The 15,146-nt window shown below is 43.6% G+C and overlaps 1 protein-coding gene across 2 annotated transcripts in view; it reads left to right on the plus strand.

Annotated features, from left to right (window-relative positions):
• Nucleotides 1-10,783, plus strand: part of gjb9a (gap junction protein beta 9a) — a 21,774-nt gene extending 10,991 nt beyond the window's left edge. For both annotated transcript variants that reach the window (XM_062034677.1, XM_062034678.1), the window contains 2 exons: nucleotides 4,479-4,783; nucleotides 4,864-10,783. In XM_062034677.1, coding sequence (XP_061890661.1) covers nucleotides 4,479-4,783; nucleotides 4,864-5,203 — 645 coding nt within the window. In that variant the 3' untranslated portion in view covers nucleotides 5,204-10,783. The remainder of the gene's footprint in view (nucleotides 1-4,478; nucleotides 4,784-4,863) is intronic.
• Nucleotides 10,784-15,146: the final 4,363 nt, after the last annotated feature.

Genomic DNA, 15,146 nt, shown 5'->3' on the forward strand with positions numbered 1-15,146 from the left:
ATTCACAAACAAGGACGGGGCGAGGGTCACCACTTTGTCAACAAATGCCTGAGCAAATTGTTGAAGAACAACATTTCTCAACAAGGAATTTAGGGATTTCACCATCTACGCTCCGTAATATCATCAAAAGGTTCAAATAATCTTGATAAATCACTGCACATAAGCGTAATAAACATTGAATGCCCGTGCCCTTGGATTTCTCAGGCGCTACTGCATCAAAAAGCGACATCAGTGTGTAAAGGATATCACCACAGGGGCTCAAAAACACTTCAGAAACCCACTGTCAGTAACTACGGTTGGTCGCTACATCTGTAAGTGCAAGTTAAAACTCTACTATGCAAAGACAAAGCCATTTATCAACAACACCCAGAAACGCTTGGCTGGGCCCGAGCTCATCTAAGATGGACTGATGCAAAGTGGAAAAGTGTTCAATGGTCTGACGAGTCCACATTTCAAATTGTTTTTGAAGACTGTGGACCAAAGAGGAAAAGAACCATCCAGACTTTTTTGCAATGTTTTGCTGCCATTAAATTCTAAGTTGAAGGCCTACTGAAATGAAATTTTTGTTATTTAAACGGGGATAGCAGATCCATTCTGTGTCATACTTGATCATTTCGCAATATTGCCATATTTTTGCTGAAAGGATTTAGTATAGAACAACGACGATAAAGTTTGCAACTTTTGGTCGCTGATAAAAAAAAGCCTTGCCTGTACCGGAAGTAGCGTGACGTCACAGGAGCTAGTATTCCTCACAATTCCCCGTTGTTTACAATGGAGCGAGAGAGATTCGGACCAAGAAAGCGACGATTACCCCATTAATTTGAGCGAGGATGAAAGATTTGTGGATGAGGAACGTTAGAGTGAAGAACTAGAGAGGCAGTGCAGGGTGTATCTTTTTTCACTCTGACCGTAACTTAGGTACAAGCTGGCTCATTGGATTCCACACTCTCCTTTTTCTATTGTGGATCACGGATTTGTATTTTAAACCACCTGGGATACTATATCCTCTTGAAAATGAGAGTCGAGAACGCAAAATGGACATTCACAGTGACTTTTATCTCCGCGACAATACATCGGCGAAGCTCTTTAGCTACTGAGCTAACGTGATAGCATCTGGCTCCAATGCATATAGAAACAAAATAAATAAACCCCTGACTGGAAGGATAGACAGAAGATCAACAAGACTATTAAACCGTGGACATGTAACTACACGGTTAATAATTCTCAGCCTGGCAAAGCTTAACAATGCTGTTGCTAACGACGCTGAAGCTAACTTAGCAACTTAGCAACCGGACCTCACAGAGCTATGATAAAAACATTAGCGCTCCACCTACGCCAGCCAGCCCTCATCTGCTCATCAACACCCGTGCTCACCTGCGTTCCAGCGATCAACGGTGCGACGAAGGACTTCACCCGATCACAGATGCGGTTGGCGGCTAGCATCGGCTAGCGCGTCTGCTATCCAAGTAAGTACTCCTTGTTGTGTTGCTACAGCCAGCCGCTAATACACCGATCCCACCTACAACTTTCTTCTTTGCAGTCTTCATTGTTCGTTAAACAAATTGCAAAAGATTCACCAACACAGATGTCCAGAACACTGTGGAATTTTTCGATGAAAACAGAGCAGTTTGTATGGTGACACATTGGGTACCAATACTTCCGTTGCCGTCGTGACGTCACACGCATACGTCATCATACATAGACGTTTCTACCGGAAGTTTAGCGGGAAATTTAAAATGTCACTTTATAAGTTAACCCGGCCGTATTGGCATGTGTTGCAATGTTAAGATTTCATCATTGATATATAAACTATCAGACTGCGTGGTCGCTAGTAGTGGCTTTCAGTAGGCCTTTAATGATTATTTGCAACAAAAAAAAATTAAGTTTCTCAGTGTGAACATGAAATATCTTGTCTTTGCAGTCTATTCAATTGAATATAAGTTGAAAAGGATTTGCAAATCATTGTATTCTCTTTTTATTTACCATTTACACAACCTGACAACTTCACAGCTTTTGGCTTTTGTAGTACAAAACTTGACTTAAATGTGTTTGATCGACCGTAGGATCCCTAACTTCCAAAGTCTGGCCGAACCTTTTCTAGCCCGTTAATAATCCATTTCAAAACAGTGGGACCCACTTAAGTCGGTCAGGATTACATGGAAACATGTCAATTGTTGGGTTGTTGAACAATGATGAGAAACAGACAAATGGATGTTGCTTCAACTGAACAAGCGATGGTCAGTTTTCTACAAACACAGCGGGTGGATGTGGGAGTCAACAACAAGTGCACTCCAATGTAGGACTCCACCTCATCGGTTGCCACCATCATTTAGTTTACCAGCAAAAACAACAAAATTGCAACGCTTGAACAGAGTAAGGAGTGGAAAAAAACATCTACATGAATCTAACGAAACAAAACCAGCATCGGCAAGAAAACATGCAAATTAAGGAAGCAGGAAACATTTTAGGGGGATTTGTTTGCCCTAAAGTGACACAGATCTCATCTAAATGCTCTAAAGTGCTTCAAACCTGATCTGTTGGCATCAGATTCCGGCCACATCAGGGGGTAGTCTGAACCCGATTGGAATCTTATCTTTTCAGGTGTGACTTCGGTCTAAATGGCGATGCGACCTTAATGCGACCCTTATCTGAGTTTTTCTACGATACTTCATCCCAAAATCCTTGACGGAAAACCACAACAACACCATCACTGTTTAGTTTTTCAAAAATATAGATTGTTAAATTTAGCTAACATTCAAAGATTAGCATCAATACACATGGCCCATCGAATCCTAAATAACACTGCACTAGCGCCACTTAAGTACTTTGTCCAGTTTACATCTGCTAAGACAATTAGAAACACAGGAGCCTCCACCAGGGGGCAGTGTAGTGTACCCAGATGTAAAACCTCTTTTGCACAATCAGCCTTCTAATATAACGCAATAAAGGAATGAAACAACCTCACAACAAACTTGAAAAGTTAAACAGATAACTCTTCATTCACAACTGAACTTAAAAAGTGGCTTTGGAGCAATCAAAGCTGCACACACCTCATTAAGGTTCTCAGAGCTGGGGATGGTTCATATGGTTCTAACATGTCAGCAGGAGACCACTCCCTGAGGTTCTCAGAAGTCGAGATGGTTCATATGGTTCTAACATGTCACAAGGAGACCACTCCCTGAGGTTATCAGAGGTCGAGATGGTTCATATGGTTCTAACATGTCAGCAGGAGACCACTCCCTGAGGTTCTCAGAGGTCGAGATGGTTCATATGGTTCTAAAATCTCAGCAGGAGACCACTCCCTGAGGTTCTCAGAGCTGGAGATGGTTCATATGGTTCTAACATGCCAGCAGGAGACCACTCCCTGAGGTTCTCAGAGGTCGAGATGGTTCATATGGTTCTAACATGTCAGAGATGTACTTTGGCACAAGACCATGAACAGACTTGTACACAAGGAGATCAGTTTTAAAGTCTATTCTCTGAGAAACAGGAAGTCAGTGCAGTGACCTAAGCACTGGACTAATATGGTGGTGTATCCTGGTTCTAGTCAGGACTCAAGCAGCAGCATTTTGAATGGACTGCAGCTACTTTACAGCTGGTTTAGAGAGCCCAGTGAGAAGACCATGACAGTAGTCTAACCTGCTGGAGACCAAGGCATGGATTAGTCTTTCTAAGTCTGATTTAGACATTATTCCTCTGATTTTGGCAATGTTCTTCAGGTGGTAAAAAGCTGCTGATGTTATTGACTTCATGTGGTGTCAAAGTTCAAGTCTGATATGATCTATATATACATATATAGATACATATATATTTATATCAGGGCTGTCAAAACTATGAAGTTAATTCATGTGATGATTCACAAAAAATGATCACGTTAATCATGTATGTACGCAGGTCAACCGGGCAGTTTATTTTGACCGTCCATGCTCCTTTACCTTTACCGCACTTGGTTACCTGAGAGGTGACGCAGGTCATACGGTCCAGTGCTATACGGTTAGTGATGCATACGCGTTCAGGTAAAACCTTTTTGAAAATGTTCCTGATGGACGTTCTGACACAACGGACGTGACGAGGTTGATAGAAGGTGGGGATTGAACCAGGAACCCTCAGGTTTCTGGCACGGCCACTCTCCCAACCGCCCGTTACTGTGGATAAATCACGGTAACCTCCGCTGTATATCTATATCGATATCTATATCTATATAGGTAGAAACAAAACTAATATTTGTGAAAATAAACATAGAATAAAGTGAAAATCATTGATCTAATGACAGTAGCATCAATCCGATACTGATACTAGTCTAGTAAAGATATTTGGACCAACCCCAAATAAAACGTGACTAAAATGGTAAATGGCCACATTGTTTTCTATTGTTGACTTTTTTGTCCATTTCCTTTGTTGAATTTGTCTTGACTCACTTGGTAGAAACCCGGCTAATTTATTGAGTCATCTTCCCGTTTTGTTTGTGTTTTTTCTAGCCGGGCTGTATCAACGTCTGCTACGACCACATCTTTCCCATCTCCCACATCCGCCTGTGGGCACTGCAGCTGATTTTTGTCACCTGCCCTTCGCTGATGGTGATGGCTCACGTCAAATTCCGAGAGGGAAAGGACAAGAAATATGTGGCGGAGCACCCTGGTGGTTCCCACTTGTACGCCAACCCAGGCAAGAAGAGAGGAGGGCTGTGGTGGACCTACCTGGTTAGTTTGGTCTTCAAAGCTGGCTTCGACATCTCATTCCTCTACATCCTGTATCGGATCTACCATGGATATGACCTGCCAAAGTAAATGCTGTTTGAAAGATCATTGAAGTATCTGTTTCAATGATTTGTTTTGGTTTAACCCGATCTCTCTTTGTTCTCAGGCTATCCAAGTGTTCACTGGCCCCGTGCCCCAACACCGTGGACTGCTTCATTAGCCGGCCAACTGAGAAGAAGATTTTCATGGTGTTCATGGTCACCTCCAGCGCACTGTGCATCTTCATGTGTATTTGCGAGATGGTTTATCTCATTAGCAAGCGCATCGCCAAACATCTCCAGGACCGTCACGAGAATGAAAGAAAGCTGTTTGCTGACCAGCACGAGATGACCAACATGGCCCCGCCCCGGTCACTGTACAGGAAGACTGATCCGACACGCGACAGCAAACTAAGTTTAAACAAGAGGGAGAAAGCCAAAGAAATTGGTGCAACGACCACGTTGTAGACGGAAATACTTTTTTTTTTCTATAACGCATAAAGTTGACTGACAAAGAACACGCTGTGGGAGGTGGTATTTTCAAGAAGAGGAATAGCCTTGCTTTGTTTGCTTCTTCTCTTTCAAAGAAAACCATCCAGCAGAGGACTTTAATAGTCCAAACAATGAGGACTGTTGGAACTACTTGCACACCAGCATTCAGCGTTATTCCTTTGACAAATCAAACATGGCACTTTGGCTGAAAGGATGGAAGACCTTTATGGTGCCGTTACAGGTGCTGGTGTGGCTGACATAAGAAAGACAATCCCCGAACCGAATGAATCATTGAGAACATATCATACACAGTGGAGCCTGTTTAAGTCGACCTCATTCACGGCGACCTGCCCTCTAAGTCCATAGAGTCATCAAGTCCAGGTTCATCGTGTGCCCGTTTAAGTCGACGTAGAAATAGTTGTCAACCGCTTTTAAATTAAATCAGTTCAATAGAAAATCAGTTTTGTCATAATCAATGAAGATTTCAATCATGCACAAATGTCAACAATCTGCAGCAGGTTCAAAAATGGTCTTAAAATCGCCCATATTCCTTATGTCTCTGGTGAAAGGCCCAAGTAAATGCGCAAGCAATGGCTAATACGTCAACAACCGCTTACGTCGACGCAAGTCAGACAATCCGAGTGATGTCGGCCTAAACAGGTTCCTCTGAAGCCCCTTAACAATCATGTTTATCATAAAAAAAAGCCTTACGTTGGAGGAGTTTCATCTTCATGAACACTTTTATGATTTTGTTCAGGCGAACAAAATGCAGTAATTCATTTTCACGATTTTATGTTTACACACCACTACAATGGAAGGATTTATTTCGAAACATTCAACGTGTAATTCAATCTAGATTTTCGGTAATGTTGTTATTGTCTTAGAATGGATCACTCTAATTATAACCCTAAACAAACCTTAAACAATTTCCCTTGTGGATCAATAAAATGTTGTCTAAGTCTAAGTCTAACCCCTCAAGGAAAAACCCAATCATAATATTAATAATGGATAGGAGTCATTTAAATCTTTTTTCTAGTGACTCTCAGCATGTAACACCGAGAACTTGTTATTCATTTCCTCATTCACTGGCGGTAGTAATCTACATTTGGAGCTAGCCTGTGGTAGACTGACACAAAGTGTGGCTCCCGATTCGCGCTACCGGCCTGGCCGACCTACACATGTATTGACTTTTATACACCAGTGTGAGCGGCACTGGGAGCTAGGTGGGTGAAGTGTTTTGCCCAAGTGACTAGGATGGAAGATGGATATGTACGTATTAGGGTTGTACGGTATACTGGTACTAGTATAGTACTGCGATACTAATGAATCATATTCGGTACTATACCGCCTCTAAAAAGTACCGGTTTTATTTTATTCAAGGACTAATAATAAACATATGTTTAAGGTACCCTAAGATTTTTTGTTAAAATACAGTCAATAATGCCATTTTTTGAGGTCCCCTTTATTTAGAAAAGTATCGAAATACATTTTAGTACCGGTACCGGTAATAGAGGGGGAAATACTTTATTTAAAGCTCGAAATCTACAAATAATCACACACAGATTGTTTTATTTCAAATCCATTGCGGTGTGTAAAGGCAAAATCCTAGAAATGGTGTCATTGTCCGAATACCACTTCTGTACCTATCTGTAGTAATGTTTAGAGTACTGTACATAGAATAGGTGATTCTCTGTTGTAGCTCTATTTGCTTCTGGTTAAAGGTAGTTCTTACATTTGGCCTGTTGTGTAGATGCATACACCAGAGGGCGCTAGACTTCTCCCAAAGACGGCCCCGGCTGAAGCTGACACAGCTATGCTATGCAGACGATTTCTACGGATGTGTGTGTGTGTTGAAGTCAAGGGTGTGTTTAACCACAAAAAAGGGTGTGTTGTGTGCGTGAAAGTACTTGGGGAGGCGGACTGTCCTTTGTTCCAAGGTGAACCCTTGAAATGCCGCCTCAGCAGGCGGAGAAGGCGTCATGTGGACGTGTGTGGTATCAGCTCGCACTTCTTGCTGAGGACTCGCAGAATAAGGCGGAGGTGCTAATTCAGGGATGCAATAATAACTGGAACGATCCCTTGCTGCTGAAACATGCTTTATGTTAGGGGTGTCCAAACTTTTTCACCTGAGGTTCGTTTGCCGAAACATTTTATAGGGAGATGCACTTTTTGCGGGGAATTTTGCCAATTGCTCACAATCCTTATAAGAGACAAGAAGACAAAAGGTTTTCGGGTTTTTTTTTTTGCATTATAATTTGTAATAATCGGCTCGTTCTTGGCAGCTAGCAATGCAGCTAATGGGATTCCACCTAATTCTACCTCTAAATCACTTTAAAAATGCATCCGAACAATACTTCATTTATGTTCTGTAACCTGTATAATCATGTTCGTCCTTCGTTTTCGAAAATGACCAGGTGACTTCACGTTGATTTGTGTGTGCGAAGATGGCTGATGAGGCCAATCCTTGCGCGGAATGACCGGCTGCAGTGAGGGCAGGTTATGGCTGGGGTGTGGCTGGCTGAGAGGAAGGAACTGTCTCTGGTCTTGCGGAGCTGTCGCTTCTGTTCGGCTTCATGGATGCGTTTTTCCTCGAAGTCTGCTACACCATGCCAGACTGCAGAGCGCCAGTTTGAACGGTGTTGGGCATCGGCTTCCCAGGTCTCTGGGTCCAGACCTCCAGCCCTTGAGACTGGCCTTTAGGGTATCCTTAAAGCGTTTCCGCTGTCCGCCGCGTGAGCGCTTTCCATGGTGCAGTTCACCGTACAGGAGCATTTTTGGTAGGCGTTCATCTGACATGCGGCAGACATGGCCAGCCCATCTCAGCTGGGAACGCTTGAGGATGGCATAGATGCTCTCCATCTCAGCCCTGTGGAGGACCTCAGTGTCTGGGATCTTGTCCTGCCACCTGATGTTGAGCAGCCTCCTGAGGGATCTCATGTGGAAGGCGTTAAGCTGTTTAGCATGCCGGCTGTATACAGTCCAGGTCTCACAGGCGTACAGCAGGGCGAGTAGGACAACAGCACGGTAGACCTTAAGTTTGGTCCGTAGGCTAAGCCCTCTGCGCTCCCAGACAGAACTGCGGAGTCGGCCAAATGCAGCACTTCCATGCGCTATCCTATGCATGACCTCCTCGTCGATGTTGCCCACGCGTGACAAGGTGCTACCCAGGTAGACAAACTTTTCAGCAGCTTTGAGGTCTTCACCATTTACGCTGACGAGGGGCTCAGTGTACAATGTTCTGTAACCTGAATAATAACCAAACAGTAGCAACGTTGTTATTGTAAGAGTGAACACTGAGGAACTCTCTTATTATTAGCCGTAAGCTACGGCAAGAGGTAAGCTAGCAACTACGTCAACAGCTGAATGGCTTTTGACTTTGTAATACACAACACTGTGATAGAACACCAATCGGTACTTAGTGAAAAACATGATCAATCATATTACAGTATCTGTAAAGTATTATTTCATGTTTTGTTTGTACACAGCTAGCCAGACAGTGTATGTACTGTAGATGTACTAACAAGCATGCTGTGCTGCGTGTATCATGATCAATATCATAGTGACTCACTCCATGGGCAGTCTGGTCCAGCCGGCCAAGGGGGCATATTTTTCCGGTTTGTTTTGAATTAGTACTGCATTAATACCAGCATAACTTGGCTCCAAGTTCCACGTTTACACCGTGACCAAGTCACGCCCCGACCTCACTCTCTCGGCTTCCGTCTGCTCCTGCCCTTCCTTCGTGCTGGCGTCTAGAAGCAGTAGTTCGTCCTCCGTATATTCAGCTTCAAAAAGATAATGTTGTGAATCTTCACTTGTCCAAAAATCGTCGCCTTTGTTGTTCGTTACCAAGTCTGCCATGATTACACACTTGCTTTTGTTTACGGAAGCAGGAACACACATTTGTTGCCGTAGGTCGGACGTGCGTCGCTATGGAAATGGAAATAAATGCGAAAGGAAAGAAGTCCCGGTAATGCTTAAAATGACCAAAAAACGGTAAACATTGTACATATTATATATTAGGACATATTACATATTGTTATTGTCAGGCTTGGTTATGTTTGGGTTTTCCTGTGTTTACAATCACTTCCTGTCTTGGTGCTCTTGTTTTGTCAGTGTTTCCTGTTTGGTCTCAGTGTTTTGCAGCACCTTTACTTTCTGTTCCATGTCCTGTCAGCACACCTGTTCCTCCTTTAATTAGTTCTACTTAGTTCCACCTGGGTCCCTCCTTCAGGGCTTCCTCGTCTGATGCTTTGTGTGCTGTTCTGGTTCCTTACTTCCTTTGTAAGTCAGTAATTGTTCTCTACTTGCATTTCCGTCTGCCAAAATGGGTTTTTGAGGATGGTGGATCAGGACTTGATGAGTCATAAACAGGACCGACTTCAATTGGTTCCAATCTACTGGGTTTTCAGAATATACTGAGGGGCAATACAACTTTGGACACCCCTGGTTGACATTGTGTAGATGTTTGTGTTGTGATGTTGTTGTACAGTTCCAGTGCTCAGGACATATATCAGACTATGTATCAGACCACTTTAGATTAAGACCTGACCTGGGAGCAATCAAACAGACCTGATTGGATGTTTAATTAAGTCCAATTATATTCCAGAGAGACATAATACATATCACATGTTTATTAGTCCGGGATCTCCACTTTGAGCTACTTGTCAGTTATTTATTTTCTGATGTGTGTTTTGGACTGGGAAAAATGATAGCCACTTACTTTATTATTTGACAGAGTCTGAATCTACAACACAAATACAACGTTGAAACAACATGCTTTTTGACAACGTTTATTCAACGTAGGGTTCTGACGTTGATTTGACATTGAAATTTGATCATTTCCCAACCAATATTCTACAACACAAATACAACGTTGAAACAACATGTTTTTTTGACAACGTTTAATTAGTCTTGGGTTGTGACGTTGATTTGACATTGAAATTTTTGTCATTCCCCAACCAATATTCTACAACACAAATACTACATGCTTTTTGACGACGTTTAATCAATGTCGGGTTGTGACGTTGATTTGACCATTGAAATGTGGTCATTTTAGAGTCTGAATCCACCGAGGATGGTCTATAGATTAGCCACGCACAATTATGTCTACAAATCTATGTTACAAATCATATTTGGGAGGGTGAAAAAATTTCGCTTTTAACTTTTTAGCACGGTGTCATACGATTATATATATATATTTTTTTTTTTTACTGTGTTCTGATGAATTAGACGACATAACCCGACTGGATATGAACAGTTCTGATTATTTTGGTTGGATCATCAAACTTTCATTTGATACTATTTGTTCTGTGTCTGTCCACACTGATGTTGTTGTGCACTGCAATGTGTAAAATGCTGCATTCCTCGTGCTTATTTATAAACATAGACCCAACCTGTAAATAGTATTTTAGTTTTTTCATGACATCCAAGCCAGGATTAAGTAACAGTGAAGTGATGACTTAGGTCTCTTCAATACATTCGGGTAAACATGTTTTTTTTTTAAATCATTGATTTTCAAATGTACAATTTCTATTTTTTCAAATTAAAGATATTCCAAAACAACAAGACTTGTGATTTGTTTTCTTTTGACACAAATCGTAAAAAACGATCATCATTTTATTTTGGTATATTACATGGAACACATTAAAGCTGGTAGGGCAGCTCAAAATGTCGTGCTTTGCTTGTGATAAAAATATATATATATTTGTACGTGGATTGTAAAATAGGACAAAAAGATGGTTTATCATCTGCACTGCTGATAATCAAAGTCCCAGAATGCATTGCGCTATGTGTACATGTGGATACGTACAACAGGGAAGGGGTTCATATGGCCCCATTCCTGGGTGAATCTGGCCAGAGAGGAATCTTTTTGCAGTGCTGTCAGGTCCAAACACCGATGACATCTATTAGACAAGACAAGAAGCAAAGGAAGCAAACAGAGACAGGATTCAATTTAGCTCATGAGGAGAAACGTCTGGTGCTGCACACTCAGCTACAGCCTCCCACCACGCTCTGAAGGCAGTCCCAACACGCTCTTCATTTATTTGGGCATTTTCTGATTACATTACATTACATGACGCAGCTGCTCCTGAGGGGAGGGGGTTCATAAACAGTTCAAAGAAAAGGTGCCTGGAGCGGTGTCAGGTTTCCCCCCTCTCTGCTTTGTAGACCTCGGGTCATGTCAAGGTCTTCCTGTGGCTGTCCAATAGATCAAAGAAACCGACACCTCCACGTCGCATCCCATCGCACCCAGTGGAGGTTTACAAGCGGTAGGCCTTTTGCTTGATAAGAACAAAGGCAGCTTTTGTCTTCTCGCAGGGCAGCCTGAACTCATGGGAAAACTAGTCATGTGATAACATATACAATTATTCTGACAAGTGCAGTCCGCTGAAAATGATGGAAAGGCCCACTCTACATGTTGGAATCGCCACCAAACACATGTTAAGATATTCAATACTCTACTGCCATCTGGCGGTAAAAGTGGATAGTGCAACCCTCCATTTTGTCACGTTTTGTGTGTTAGGGAAACCGCGATGAATGGATGATGATGTTCAAGTTGAACTAAGTCTTTGCATCTTACCGTTTCTTTTCTCCGTTCAGTGGATATTTTACAATGAAAGAATGTATACCACTGCCTCAGTCTGCCGCCATCTGCTGCCAGCCACAACAGTAGCAGCTGATTGCTCGCACCTGCGCTAAATTCTCCTTTCAGCCCAGAGGGCGCTCAAAGTCGGCTGACGCGGCGTCATGTATTGCTATTGCGACATCCAGTGGACACATTTAAAACAGCAGTTTCTTTCAGTAAAAATATTGCAGCTCATTTTTATACTCGGCAAACTCAATTTGCAGGCCACAGGCCAGATTAAACCTGTTGACGGGCCTGACACGTCCTGTGGGCCGTGAGTTCCACACCTAGCTGGTATAGATTGATAAGACTTTTCCAAATTTAAAGGGGAAAGACACGACGACGGATGGATTTTTTTTAATGCATTCTATTAGATACGTTTGATCAAAAGTCCGCTTACAATGGAGCCTATGTTAGCCACTCTATTCTGCCTATAAAGTTCCTAAAAAAACATCCAAACACCTCGCTAGTTCCGGGCCCTAAATTGGCTGTCAAAGTGTCCCAACTTGTCGGATTACCTACTCAGACGTCTCATGTCCAGGTGAGATGCATGATTTATGATCTAGAATAAACTTCCAAGGAGCAGGGAAGCGAGGAAGCAGCAGACCACTCCACCTTGTGTCATCCTTTTGTGTTCCTGACGTTTCCCTCTTGTTTTCATGTGGGTTCTTTTGCCTTTTGGTTCGGAACCCTTTGGGACTGCGCGACAAGGGGTGGCACTTTCGTGACTTCTGCGGTGCTTTTTTGTGGTCTTCTGGATCTGCCTCCTGGGAGCCTTTTGGCCATGGAGACCAGCTGCTGGGTCATCTGCCACACCAGAGACCATTTGGAGAGACTGGAGGAGATGCGGATGAAGAGACAGGACTGCGGAGCTGGCGCTGAGCGCCGGGACGAACAAGCTTCTCACTGTCTTGGTTGAATGAGCAGGTGTCGGACACCTTGGTCTCCTTAGACGCATCCGATCATCCATTCGGACTGGACACTGGCCGAGAGTTAGTGGGCGGCCGAGGGTGGAGTCGGCTCTCTTGGTTGCTTTGTTGGGTCTGCTCCTGTCTCTGGCCATGCTCTCTCCACCCCAGTAGACGATGGCGTGGAACACCGCAGAGGCCACCACAATGTATATGTTTAGTTTTACTTTTGTAGCTGTATGTAGAAGTGGCTGGCTGCATCAGCTCTGCTCTTTTAATGTCTTTAATGTCCTTTGTGTTCTTTGATGTTTGATGTTTCCCTCTTACACACATGCTTATGTGTGCTATGGCTATGAGGTTTATTTTCCCCCTGGCCTCAGTCTGGACCCCTTCTCCAGGGCCCAGGCTTAGACTGATTTTTATTTATTTTTTCTCACCCCATACAGAAGTTGGCAGACCTGTCAGCGATCCCGTTCTGTCTCCCTGTAATGTTTGTCTGCTCTTGAATGGGATTGTGCTGTAAATTCTGATTCTGATTCTGAAGACGCCCCAAGTGGAGGAGTTCAAGTACCTGGGAGTCTTGTTCACGAGTGAGGGAAGAGTGGATGGTGAGATCGACAGGCGGATCGGTGCGGCGTCTTCGGTAATGCGGACGCTGTATCGATCCGTTGTGGTGAAGAAGGAGCTGAAAGCTCTCAATTTACCGGTTGATCTACATTCCCATCCTCACCTATGGTCATGAGCTTTGGGTTATGACAGAAAGGACAAGATCACGGGTACAAGCGGCCCAAATGAGTTTCCTCCGCCATGTGGCGGGGCTCTCCCTTAGAGATAGGGTGAGAAGCTCTGCCATCCGGGGGGAGCTCAAAGTAAAGCCGCTGCTCCTCCACATGGAGAGGAGCCAGATGAGGTGGTTCGGGCATCTGGTCAGGATGCCACCCGAACGCCTCCCTAGGGAGGTGTTTCGGGCACTTCCGACCGGTAGGAGGCCACGGCGAAGACCCAGGACACGTTGGGAAGACTATGTCTCCCAGCTGGCCTGGAAACGCCTCCCCTGAGAGGAGCCAGGTGAAGTGGTTGGGGAGAGGGAAGTCTGGGCGACCAGACCTCGGATAAGCGGAAGAAGATGGATGGATGGATGGATTCTGATTCTCAATTCCTTGTTCACAATTCTCTCCCAAAAATCCCTTATTCATGGCCAGTGCCCTATGTCAGGACGGTCCTCGTTTTCCATCGTTTGCATCGCCCACCCTTGCATAACCCAAGTAAGGGACATTGTTTCCAACCATCACCCACAAATAGACTCGTTTCGCATTCAAACACCTTCGAAAGTTATGTCCTTTTGTATTCGCAACTCTCTTTCCTCCCGTCTATTTGCAATTACACGCAAATACTCTCAGATCATTCTTTACCATCAATTTTTTTTGGGGGTTGGGGGGAGTAGAGAGCTCTGAACAGGATACCCACAGATGCCGTCTCAGTCATGGTTACGTAACCTGCCTTCAAAGTAGCAGTCTGTGATGCCAGCTTCCTGCAGGGAGCGGGTGAACGCACCATTTACACACAAATCCACAGAGCCAACGTTAAGCAGCCCACATTGCCTCATTCTGTGAGCTGTAGTCTAAAATAGCTCGGCAGTCTCTCTCAGGTCTTCACCATGCATGATATTTTGTGATTGTCTTACATAACGGACAGCCTCTTCCTCTTCATCACTGTCCTCCCTGTCTTTGGTGCCTCTCTCTCTGGCTCTCCTTAGGGGATCGGGCGATATCATGTTCATTGTGACCACATTGTTCTGCAAAATGATGTGGACAAGAACAGAAAGTCTGCTCTTCATCCCAATTTTGGGGTTTTTAGGTTCGCCCAAGTGAAGAGCTGGTAAATATTCTAATGACATAATAACTGATGGTGATTCAACATTTTTTTTTACTCAGAGCACAAGCAGGCATCAGTATGTATCAAAAGAAAAAAACAACCTTGAATATTGTGTGTGTGTGTTCTTGTATTTCTACCCTTCTTGAGACATCAACAAGGAAAAGTATCTTCCATATGAGGAGGTGTGAACAAGTGATGACATAAATCATGGTCCCAATACCATTGCATCTAATAGACAGCCAAATACTAGAGTCCGTGAACATTGCTCCAAAGTCAGGATTTTTTGTTGATTGAATGTGCATACAAAAGTAAACATTGACAGGTGCAAAGGCAGCAATATATTATAAAAAAAGACGGCAGCTAAAGAAGGACTTCAATATTCATCCCCGAAAAAACCCGCCAGGTGAACAGCTGATTTTACCACTTCCTGTGCTGACGTAAGACAACCCAAATGTGACCGTAGGATGAACAAATACACTACGCTACTAAGACTATAGTGGCCATTAACAGT

The sequence above is a fragment of the Entelurus aequoreus genome, linkage group LG23, assembly GCF_033978785.1.
Source record: "Entelurus aequoreus isolate RoL-2023_Sb linkage group LG23, RoL_Eaeq_v1.1, whole genome shotgun sequence".
NCBI lineage: Eukaryota > Metazoa > Chordata > Actinopteri > Syngnathiformes > Syngnathidae > Entelurus > Entelurus aequoreus.